Here is an 11,784-nt window from a genome sequence, read left to right as displayed (position 1 = left end):
CCTCTGTCTCTGTCTGGACATGTGGCTGTGACCTCATCAGCCTGTGACTATGGGCCCTGGTCAAAAGTAGTGAACTAAATAGGGAATAGGCCATTTGGGCCGATAATTCATCCTACCACCTGTGACTCATGTCAGTAACTAATGCTTTAATGACAGCCCCTAGAGTGGTTGGGTTCAGGTCTTACCTCCCTCAGGCACACACACACTTACAAACAGATTGCTACCTGTAACACTAAACTACACAGACAACCTCTTAGTCTTAACCCTTTACTCCAGAGACCATATAGCCTGTGGTGTTTGAGGTTGTACATCTGTAGTTTTCACCATTTTGTTTGTGTTTGTGTGTAGAGTTCCATGTCGGAGACGTTGGACAGTGCAGACAGTATGGACGCCAGGAGAATGGACATGATCTACACCATTGAAGACACCCCTCCCTGGTACCTGTGTATATTCCTGGGCTTACAGGTGAGACGCATGCAAGCACACACACACACACACACACACACATCCCCCCTGGTACCTCTGGGTTACCTTTTTTAGAGGGGTATTGTGAGATTCTGGCAATGAAGCCGTTTTTGAATGTCAGAAGAACTTGTGGATACCATTTGTATGTCTCGGTGTACAATATGAAGGAAGTTAGAGGTAGTTTCGCGAGCCAATGCGAGCTAGTATTAGGGCAATGACAGGAAGTCTACATAGCGTACCTGTAGACTTCCAGTCATTGCGCTAATTAGCATTGGCTCGTGAAGCTATCTCTAACTACCTCCGACTAGTCAGTTAAGAACAAATTCTTATTTACAATGACGGCCTACCTCGGCCAAACCCTCCCCTAACCCGGCCTACGCTGGGCCAATTGTGTACCTCCTTATGGGACTCCCGATCACTGCCGGTTGTGATACAGCCTGGGATCGAACCCGGGTCTTTAGTGAAGCCTCTAGCACTGCTACTACACGCCGAGACATAAACATGGTATCCACAAGTTCATTTGACTCTGGGTCTGTAGAAAAACGTCTTACAGATGTCTGATCTTAACTTGATCAGTCTTTTGTTGCGGAGAATTTTCCTGAAGGTTCAGGAAATGAAAATTAGTCTTGTGATTGGCTAAAAATTAGCAGTTCTCTTTCTCTCCATTCGGGGGCAGTCGAGTCAGCGAGCCCTGATCCCAATATCTTAAAATAATGTTCTCGCTCGCTCATGCTATAGGCTTAGGTTGTATTACTGCAACACTTAAATGTGCAAAATGTATCTGAGATGCAGCCATACACATCAACAACCGTCATTTTACATAGCTTAATAACGCATTGTAGTTATTGGTCTCTACTAGGCTACGATACACATGTGGCTACGAGGAAATGCTTTATTTCTATTGTACAGAATGCTTGTAAAATAGATCAATCGCCCTTAGTCTGTTAAAAACGGACCAAATTGTTTCGATGACAATACCAACCAGAAGGCGAACATATCTTGAAATACTTTGGCTGCAAGCAGGCCTAAGGCAGAGAGGAAGAGGCAAAGTGAGAAGGCTCACTCTAGGCAAAATAAGCCTAATGCGTTTCAATGGGCTTAATATGCAGACCTAAGCTTGTCGCCTTCCTTACTGCCTTTGGGACGACCCCCATTGGGCAAAGACATGAGCATCTCGTCATTATCTACAGATCTCTGACTAAGGTAATACTGACATCATCTATTTGGAAGCGGTAGAGGTGACCAATAATGCTTGCACTTGAGATCAGCTGTGTGGGTGAATTTAGCGCATATGGATGGTTTAACGAGACCTCAGTTGGCAATAGTTTAATGCCATCGATGGTTGCAATAAGCCCCTTGTTGTTTTATTATATTCCTATAGGCTACCTGTTAGCTTATTGATAGTCACATAATGAAAGGTTTGAAAACAGATAATCTACTGTTTGTGTTTCCGTGGCTAAATTGACGACCTGCCATCAGTTGATTGACAGATGTAGGCCTACAGTAGTGTAGAACGATAAACTTTCCTCCAGTGTGGATGCCCGCCCATGTTTTATAGTTAGGCTATGTATAATTTGCAGAGGTGGGTAGAGTACTTAGGTAAAAGTACTGTTCATTTCAGCCTGAAGAAACTACTGAAGTACGAGTAGAAATAGGATCCGGTCAGTAAACTACTTAAGTACCAGTTACACATTTAGTTTGTTAATTTTTTACACCTGTTGGTAAACTGTGAAAGCGAAACAAAAGGATAACAACTTAGTGCAATTTATTTATTATTAAAGCCTGTCAGCACCATCTTGCAGATGTCCCCCGGCACAGATACTCTCCAATGAAAACTGACCTCGAACAAAGTCCGTAGGCTGTACAGTTTCAATTGTGGTCATTCAATGTTGACTTAATATCTTTCAATGTGCACAATTTCATAAAGCTACAGTGGGGAGAACAAGTATTTGATACACTGCCGATTTTGCAGGTTTTCCTACTTACAAAGCATGTAGAGGTCTGTAATTTTTTATCATAGGTACACTTTAACTGTGAGAGACAGAATCTAAAACAAAAATCCAGAAAATCACATTGTATGATTTTTAAGTAATTAATTAGCATTTTATTGCATGACATTGTTCTCCCCACTGTATATGGTACTCGAGACGTTGGAATCATTTTACAATTTCAATACCATTAATGAACATTTATTTCACAATATAATTTCAAGTATATGTGATGGTAAATGCATACTAAAAATATTTACAGCAAGTGTGATGTTTAATTTTTCACTCAGAATGAACAGGTTAGTGTTACAACAGTCAAGCAATCAATACCAAAATTTCACTATCAATCATGTTACTAGTATGCTAATCAGACACATTTCACCATGGACTTAAATTGACGTTAAAAACATATATAGATTTTAGCTAATCCTAACCCTCTTCCTAACCTTAATCTACTCTAACCTGCTACATTAATTCTCCTAACCTGCTTCGTAAAGTCAATTTTTGATTAGCTGTATCTCTTCTAGAGAACCGGATTGACACTCCCTCCTTCTCTTCTGAACCTCCTTTCCACTTTGAAGGGTATTTTCTTTTCTTGGCTTGGCCCATTCTCCTCACCCTCGGTTGTGCCGCTACAAGCTGTAAATAAAAAGACACACACAAAAAAAAGTGATTTCTAGTCTGGCACAAAAAGCTTACTGAGATGATACACTGACTGTATGACAGAGGTGCTTATAGGCCCTGTCACAAAAACTGAATGACATTTAGAGAGAGAGAGAGAGAGAGAGAGAGAGAGAGAGCAATGCATGGGCGGATGCTGCAGTAGACTGAACCGTTGATCTAGCTAACGTTAGCTAGTTACATGGTTGACACTACAGTTAGCTAGCTTAGACAGCTTGTCTAGTTTCAACCTAATGTGTTAGCTATTGCCACACACATCTGATTACTATATTCACTCTTTTTGCCACTAACAAAGTGACTAGTTGGGAAACAAACAGAGATCGTATGAGGAGCTAAAAACAGGAGATGAAACTTTTTCTGTCAAATTCTGGGTTAGCCAAAACTAGCTAGTTAGCTACCTAGGCATTACATTTGCACTTGTCCTCAACTCAATTTCAGCAGCAGAATTATATCTTACAAATACTTATCTTACTCCAGAAATATATAATATTGCAAACGCAGAAGGTAATTAAAGTGCAATTTACCTCGCATCTGGATAAGAACCCAAGAACAAAAATATGAAGAGCTGTGGTCGAGATAGAACTGGGTTTGACGGACGACTTTGAGAGTCAATGGACTTAAGAGATTTGATGGCAAGCTATTTTGAATACATTTCCTTGGTCAAGAGGTTATGAAATGTTCATACAGACGTAAAAGGGAACCCATAGTTTGATTTAATGTACATTTAATTTTAATTCGCTACATTTAGGTAATTATTATATAATAATATAAATCTATGTAACAAAGTGATTTGGTAAAATGTAATGGAGTAAAAAGTAAGTTACGTTACGTCCTTCAGAAATTGCTTGAGTAAGAGTACAACTACAGCCCACAGAGTCACTAGAAAAGTACTAGTTCCTCAAAATATATCAAGGGCAGTAGTGGGCCGGATTCGAATCCATGCCTACTCTGGCGTATGTGTGCCATTGTCAGCAGCTGTACCTACTGGACCACAAAGACACTGAGATAACCATGAGGAACCATTTAGTTAGCCTATTGCTTGCCCCACCTGCCCTGAATGACGGGTCGCCACTGGTTTTTATGCAGTTGACTGATTATATGTGTAATATGCAAATAATGCCATGTTGACTCTCTCTATGTAATATGCAAGTAATGACAACTGCCTTGTGTCCTCAGAGATATTCTATTACCTAGGCTGCAACTGAATAACATGGCTTCCTCTCCTTGTCGCCTCTCCTTTATCTGCACTGATGTGAAATACTTGGCGAGGTGAAAGGTAATGCCTGATCGGGATCCTCCCTATTGCTGTAATCTGTCCTTTGTTACCAGTGCAGATGAACAAGAGGAGACAAGGAGTGGACGCCACTTCAGACAATGTTCAGATGCAGCCATGCCCAGTTCAAAAAATGCCATCTCACTGCTTATTCAAGTGTCCTATTTCCCCTTCTATAACCCATATGATGTAACATAGTCTCCCCACTCCTGATGTAACTAAGCCCCTCCCCTTCACACTGATGCTTATAAAACATACTCTTATGAAAGTTGATGCTCTGCTTCACTGTCGCACGCACACACACACTTTCACAATGTAACCCTCTCTTCTCTCACTCTAGCACTACCTGACATGTTTCAGTGGTACCATTGCGGTGCCATTCCTGCTAGCTGAAGCCATGTGTGTAGGGTTTGACCAGTGGGCTACCAGTCAGCTCATAGGAACTATCTTCTTCTGTGTGGGAATCACCACCCTGCTACAGACTACACTGGGCTGCAGGTACACACACACCACACACACACACACACACACACACACACACACACACACACACACACACACACACTCACACACACACACACAGTGATGGGTTTAGGGCTGATGCATGCACCAAGGGAAACTGTAGGCCAGTGTTGTGGCTACAGGCTTCTGTACATAATACTTTAGAATATTCTGCTATTGATCTTCTCTCCTGCACTTTCCCCTTTACTGCTTGTAAAATGTTTTACATCCCTCTCTCTTTCTCTAGTGTTCTCTCCATCTCCTCTCTTTCCTTATACCCTCTGCCTCTCACCCCCTACTCTCTCCTCTGTCCTCTCTCTCCCTCCTCTCTCTCTAAGTACCATGTTGGCATAATAGACAGTGAAGAGACTGAGAAAAGTCACTCCTCCATCTTTTCTCTTCCTCTGTTCCTCCTTCATTCCTCTTTATCCCTCTATCATTCTCTAGTCTGTGTGTGTGTGTGTGTGTGTGTGTGTGTGTGTGTGTGTGTGTGTGTGTGTGTGTGTGTGTGTGTGTGTGTGTGTGTGTGTGTGTGTGTGTCAAATCAAATCTTATTGGTCACATACACATATTTAGCAGGTGTTATTGCGGGTGTAGCAAAATGTGTGTGTGAGCGCGTGTGCGCATGTGACTCAACAGTTTCTGAAAGCACATGAGCCAGAGGTTGTACTGTTGGTAACTGGAATGGAGTGGGTTAGCACCAGGGCAGGAAAGTGTGGGTGTGTGTATTTGGCCAACTGTAGAGCTGCACCCCCTCTTCCCAGACTGACCAGTGAACTTGAAATGTTCTGAGTGCCCAGGGGTTCCTCCCAACTGGCACCATATTCTGACGGCTCTGGTCAAAAGTAGTGCACTATGATATACGGAGCCATTTGGGTTGTTAGCCTGAGTATGTCATGAATGTTTGGTGTCAACAGTAAACCAGACTGTGGGAGAAGATATCCATAGCTTTACATTCTGCACAGTGTGGTTAGTGTTAGGGATATGTTTAGGGCTACATGGTGAGGAGCATTGACTGAATGGACAAACAAGCACTCCATTTTATTTTTTTCTCTCTTCCACCTCTCCCTCTACAGGAAACACTCTCCTTTTCTTTTTCTCTCCTTTTCGTTCCCTCTTTTTTCAGTTCTTTCTCTCCTCACTGTGGTTAGAGATTCAAATTTGACTCAGTGAGTCAGTGTGACCTGAGATGCCCTTCTGTTCTCTCCTTTCTCTCTCCCTCCCCTTGCCCACTCTCTCTCTCACTCTAGAAATATGATATCCTTTAGAAATACCACAGCCAGGTTTCATCATTGTTGCCATGGTTATTATCGCTACCACACGTGAATGTGTTGCTAGATGCCATGTCACGTCATGGTAATCTGTTTGTAATTGTGTTTGCACGTCTCAGTCTCATGGCCAAGATACAGCAGCACTGACAGGAAATCACTGCACACACACACTTGACACACAAACACACACAGAAGGTACTCCGCTAGTCTCATGGCCTCGAATGATTCCTGTCTGAAACGAGAGAATTAAGCAGTATTTTACTGTTTCAGCGGCTACAGTGTCTGATAGTCAGGCTACAGCCTTGAAAAGAACTGCACATACACTCACAGACCAGTGGTATGGCAGACTGTCTGCCTGGCTCTCACACACTCCTCTCAGCTCAAGGAGAAACCAGGCATTCAGCCACATAGGACTTCTGTGAAAATGGGTTGATGTAATTTAAGCTGTGTCCAACCGAAGAACCATAAATGTGGGCCAAAGAGCTCTATTTTCATGTCATCTGACCATAGCACTGCCTGGAGTTTGATAAACGCCATTGGCACTTGGATTGGAACCGGTTCTACGGTCAGATAACATTACAATATAGCTACAAGGCCATGCACACCAGTGGTGGTTTTGGCATTGGAAAAAAAGAATATGCAGAAAAGTACCTCATACCTATGGTAAAATATAATTTAACATTTTGAGCATGAAATATAGCACAGTATTTATTTGTCTTTTTTGCTCATCTTTATCAAGGGTATCAATAATTATGGACCTGACTCCTGTCTTTAGTCCTGCAGTTAGGACTGATCGCACAGAGAAGCATACACAGCACTTGCATACACAGATGATGAACCTATACATAGCAATTGTGCACCATAGAGGGCTGCGGATTCCGACAGATCATTGAGGCGTTCTCTGCATTTTTCATGCTGTAGTTGGGACCAAGCGGTCAGACAGACAATTTAGGGGAAAATATTTTTGTTGTCCGGCAGATTGTTTGGGAAAAGTTGTCTTTCTGCTTCATATGTGTTAGCCTACCTATTGTATTAAAAGCACATTTGCTGCATTATTCACACAATCAGAATTCGCTGCTTCTAGTTAAGTTGCCCGTGGGCCAAAAAGCTCTGTCATCTGAGCATAGCTGTGGGAATTAGGGGTGCTGCAGCACCCCCTGAAAAATAAGATTTATTTTTATTTTATGTTTTGAAAGAAACATTTAAATAGTGCACTGGGCTTTTTACTTGTATTAGCGGACCGATATAGACAACACTTATCATCTACGCTTTGACAAAGGTAGTTGTAAAACGAAGAACAGTATCTTGCAGGATTCAATAGTTGGAATTGTAAGAGTTGTTGTCCTGTCCCTTTCTCTGCGATGCTCATTCTGATGGAATCCAGAAAGAACAAAGCCCTGTCCTCAAATATTTACATCAAAAGGTGCAAAGATGCAAAACATCCACATAAAATTAGATATTTTTCATGATCAAATAAGGAAAACCACTTTGTGCAGTGTTAAATTTACCATCCTTACAAACCACTTAATGTCAATGTTCATAGGCTGGTCATCTAGGTTTGTACCTGTAGACTTTCCATCACCATGAAGAAAACCAATGCACAATACAGTAATTGAGTACACTGAGACATCAAGTGGTTTGTGATGAGGGGCAGTTTGTAGCGCATGGAGCTTGCATGCTAGGGTTGTGGGTTCGATTCCCACGGGGGTCCAGTAAGAAAAGGTATGCACTCACTACTGTAAGTTGCTCTGGATAAGAGTGTCTACTAAAATGGTAAAGGAACTAACAAAGAGTCACTGACCAACAACCAAAATGAAACGGGTGGGGTTTTAGGAGGGGTTCTGAAAGACACACTCATTGGGGTGTTCATTGAAAGTTGACTAGCAACGACTGGAACCTAAAATACACCTACTAAGTGTGCCCACTAAATTTGCTGAAGAGGCAAACAAAAGAAAAACCTACACCAAACCAAAAAGGTGAATAGGGAAATCATATAAAGAATTGTTCATCTAGAAATCAGAGTAGGGAGCACCAACTAAAAGTGTTAACCATCTACCAAGACAACTGGAGAACTTGGCCAGCCACTCTTAAATAGCACGTGGGCAAGCAAAGGTGAAAGACCTTCCCAATAACGAGATGGCAATCAGCACAGGTGTAACACATACTGACTAAGGTGACACCAATCAGTGTGCCCTATGCACTAACGAGCTATATGTGCAAAAGTCCAACCTAAAGAAATTACCTGTAACAACATAGAAATAAAGTTGTAATTCAAGAAACTGGAAAACATATCAAGCAAGTATTTTTATGTTCCACAAGTATTATCAGAGTAAATGTTCTGTACAGATAATTATCAGACTCAAGTTACAAATGCTGGTAAACACTCAAATATATTTTGTTTATATTTTTTCACAAAAGTAATGCTCTGGGCCTTTACTAATCCTGTATTAGCAGACCGATATAGACATATTCAGCGCCAGCAATCAACATGTTTTTCTGCATGTAACAATGTGGAGGGCTCTAGCTGTGCCACTAGACATTCTGGTTCGAATCCAGGTCGCGACCGGGAGACGCATGAGGCAGCGCATAATTGTCCCAGTGTCGTCCGGTTTATGGAGGGTTTGGCTGGCAGGGATATTCTTGTCCCATCGCACACTAGCGACTCCTGTGGCGGGCCGGGCGCAGGGCACGCTGACACGGTTGCCAGGAGTTTCCTCCGACTCGTTGGTGCGACTGGCTTCCGGGTTAAGTGGGCATTGTGTCAAGAAGCAGTGCGGATTGTGTTCGGAGGACGCACGGCTCTCGACCTTTGCCTCTCCCGAGTCCATACGGGAGTTGCAGCGATGGGACAAGACTAACTAGCGATTGGATACCACGAAATTGGGGCGAAAAAGGGGTAATTTAAAAAATATATACATAACAATGTGGAGGGCTCCACATTGACATGCCTGGTTGACGGTAGGTGGGGGCGTGAAGTCCTGTATAAACACAAACTCACTTCCTTTACAACTTCCTTCACAACAGATCTGGGAAGCGAAAAAAGTATGTTTGCTCTGACTTCTGCGGAGTCCGCCTCGCAGTAAATGCTGTATGGCCACAGCAGACGTTGGAGTGACCATGTATAGCCTATAAGTCGCTTTGGATAAAAGCTTCTCCTAAATACCATTTATTTTATTATTATTATTATATTCATTAAATAGGGTAGGCTATATAGCCTATGCATAGGTGGAGAAGCACCGGGCAATTATCTTTCCAAGGAAATGTATTAAATAAATATGATTAGGCTATAGTTTACTACATTGACTAGACATAAATATTGATCACCCATATTGTCTCCGTCTGAATATCGTCCCACTCCTAAAAGTTAGGCTATAAAACGTAGCTCAAGAGAATATGCAAGTCTCTCCAACTCTGCTATATTAAAACTAGGTCTAGCCTATTGGCTGATATATCTTGGTAATACCGATAGTCTAATATAATGGTCACTTGAGATTGTGTTAATTTATGTATTTCTTAGTTTATTTTTGCCCATTTTGATATAGCCTATGCACCTAAAATAAAATTGTGCTACTGCGCTTGGGTTCGTGACCAATTCTTGGTGCGGTATGAAAGCTGCGGGATAAATAAATCAGTCCCGCACAGACCTCTAATGCCCCGATCAGTTTTTCTTTAAACTTCTGTGCCATGTAATGATCATTATCACAGGCTGCGAGAACTCAAAGAAGCATTTGAGAAGATGTTAGTGAGAGCTGTTCTCTGCTCCATTGTATCTCTCTCACAACACAATCTGTAGCCAACTCATCAAACATCAATATGACGTCCATCTTTTCATTAATGACTGTCATTTCTGTGTCACAAATCACAGCTATCTGTGTCACCTCTGCAACGTGGAGAGGGTGGGAGTGGAGGGAGGTGGGGGAAAGGCGGACTGAGGTTGAGGGCTGAAGAGATGGATAAGAGGCGACAAAGGCATGAGGGGAGGGCGGAAGGGACGCAAAGAGAAATGGAGAGTGAGGAGTGCTAGTGGCTGTGTTTGAGTCAGTGTCCAGTGAGGTCAGATCAGTGAGCACACACACTGTTCTAGGAAAGGTGACTCGTTTGTGTGTGTGCTGACATGTGCCCCTACCAGTGTATTTCTAAAGTGTTCCTGTCTGAGTGTAGCGCTGGTGTGTGTGTTTGCATGTCAGTGTGTGCACAGCTGGTCCCACCTGGGGACAACATGTGACCCTCTGAAGTAGATGAGTGCTGCTGGGTAAATTGGTGTCTGTGTTTGTCACGATCTCTCCCCCTTTCTCTCTTGTTCTCTCTCTCTCTCCATCTGTCACACTCCCACCACTCACACGTCAGTGAAGATGACACTCAAATGGCCTACTTTCAGTCTAATCTATTATATACTGAGCAAAAATATAAACAGAACATGCAAATATTTTAAAGGTTTTACTGAGTTCATATAAGGAAATCAGTCAATTGAAATAAATAAATTAGTCCCTAATCTATGGATTTCACATCACTGAGAATACAGATGATCTGTTGGTCACAGATACCTTAAAAAAAGTAGGTGTGTGGATCAGAAAACCAGTCAGTACTGGGTGTGATCACCATTTGCCTCATGCAGCGCGACACATCTCCTTCGCTTAGAGTTTATCAGACTATTGATTGTGGCCTGTGGAATGTTGTCCCACTCCTCTTCAATGGCTGTGCAAAGTTGCTGGATATTGACAGGAACTGGAACACGCTGTTGTACACGTCGATACAAAGCATCCCAAACATGCTCAGTGGTCAACCTGTCTGAGAATGCAGGCCATGGAAGAACTGGGACATTTTCAGCTTCCAGGAATTGTGTACAGATCATGGGGCCGTGCATTATCATGCTTAAACGTGAGGTGATGGCGGCAGATGAATGACACAACAATGGGTCTTAGGATCTCGTCACGGTGTCTCTGTGCATTCAAAATAACATCAATAAAATGCAAATGTCTTTGTTGTCCGTAGCTTATGCCTGCCCTCACAATGTTGACGTCAGCAATCCACTCGCTCACATGACGCCATACTCTAAAACGACATTGGGGGTGGCTTATGGTAGAGAAATTAACATTCAATTCTCTGGCAACCGCTCTGGTGGGCATTCCTGCAGTCATCATGCCAGTTGGACGCTCCCACAAAACGTTTTGACATCTGTGGTATTGTGTTGTGTGACAACTTCACATTTTAAAGTGGCCCTTTATTGTCCCCAGCACATGGTGCACCTGTGTAATGACCATGCTGTTTAATCAGCTTCTTGATATGCCACACCTGTCTGGTGGATGGATTATCTTGGCAAAGGAGAAATGGTTACTAACAGGGATGAAACCAAATTTGTTCATAAAATTTGAGAGAAATAAGCTTTTTGTGCGTATGGAACATTTCTGGGGTCTTTTATTTCAGCTCATGAAAACATGGGACCAACACTTTACATGTTGCGTTTTATATTTTTGTTCAGTGTAATAACAATAGTGTTAGTAAAGTGATAGTTAATTTGATGTATATCAAACATTCAAATACAGAACAGCCTTTAAAGGTATTTAACAGGCAAATGTTTTTATTTGTCATGACTGGTTACTAGTTG

General features: G+C 42.2%; 1 protein-coding gene across 4 annotated transcripts in view; it reads left to right on the top strand.

Moving 5' to 3' along the window:
• Positions 1-11,784, top strand: part of LOC129853733 (solute carrier family 23 member 2-like) — a 73,784-nt gene that overhangs the window by 43,798 nt on the left and 18,202 nt on the right. For all 4 annotated transcript variants that reach the window (XM_055920082.1, XM_055920081.1, XM_055920085.1 and 1 more), the window contains 2 exons: positions 349-465; positions 4,748-4,905. In XM_055920082.1, the coding sequence (XP_055776057.1) occupies positions 349-465; positions 4,748-4,905 (275 nt within the window). The remainder of the gene's footprint in view (positions 1-348; positions 466-4,747; positions 4,906-11,784) is intronic.

Source organism: Salvelinus fontinalis, chromosome 4, assembly GCF_029448725.1.
Source record: "Salvelinus fontinalis isolate EN_2023a chromosome 4, ASM2944872v1, whole genome shotgun sequence".
NCBI lineage: Eukaryota > Metazoa > Chordata > Actinopteri > Salmoniformes > Salmonidae > Salvelinus > Salvelinus fontinalis.
This window is presented reverse-complemented; position numbering and strand designations above follow the sequence as displayed.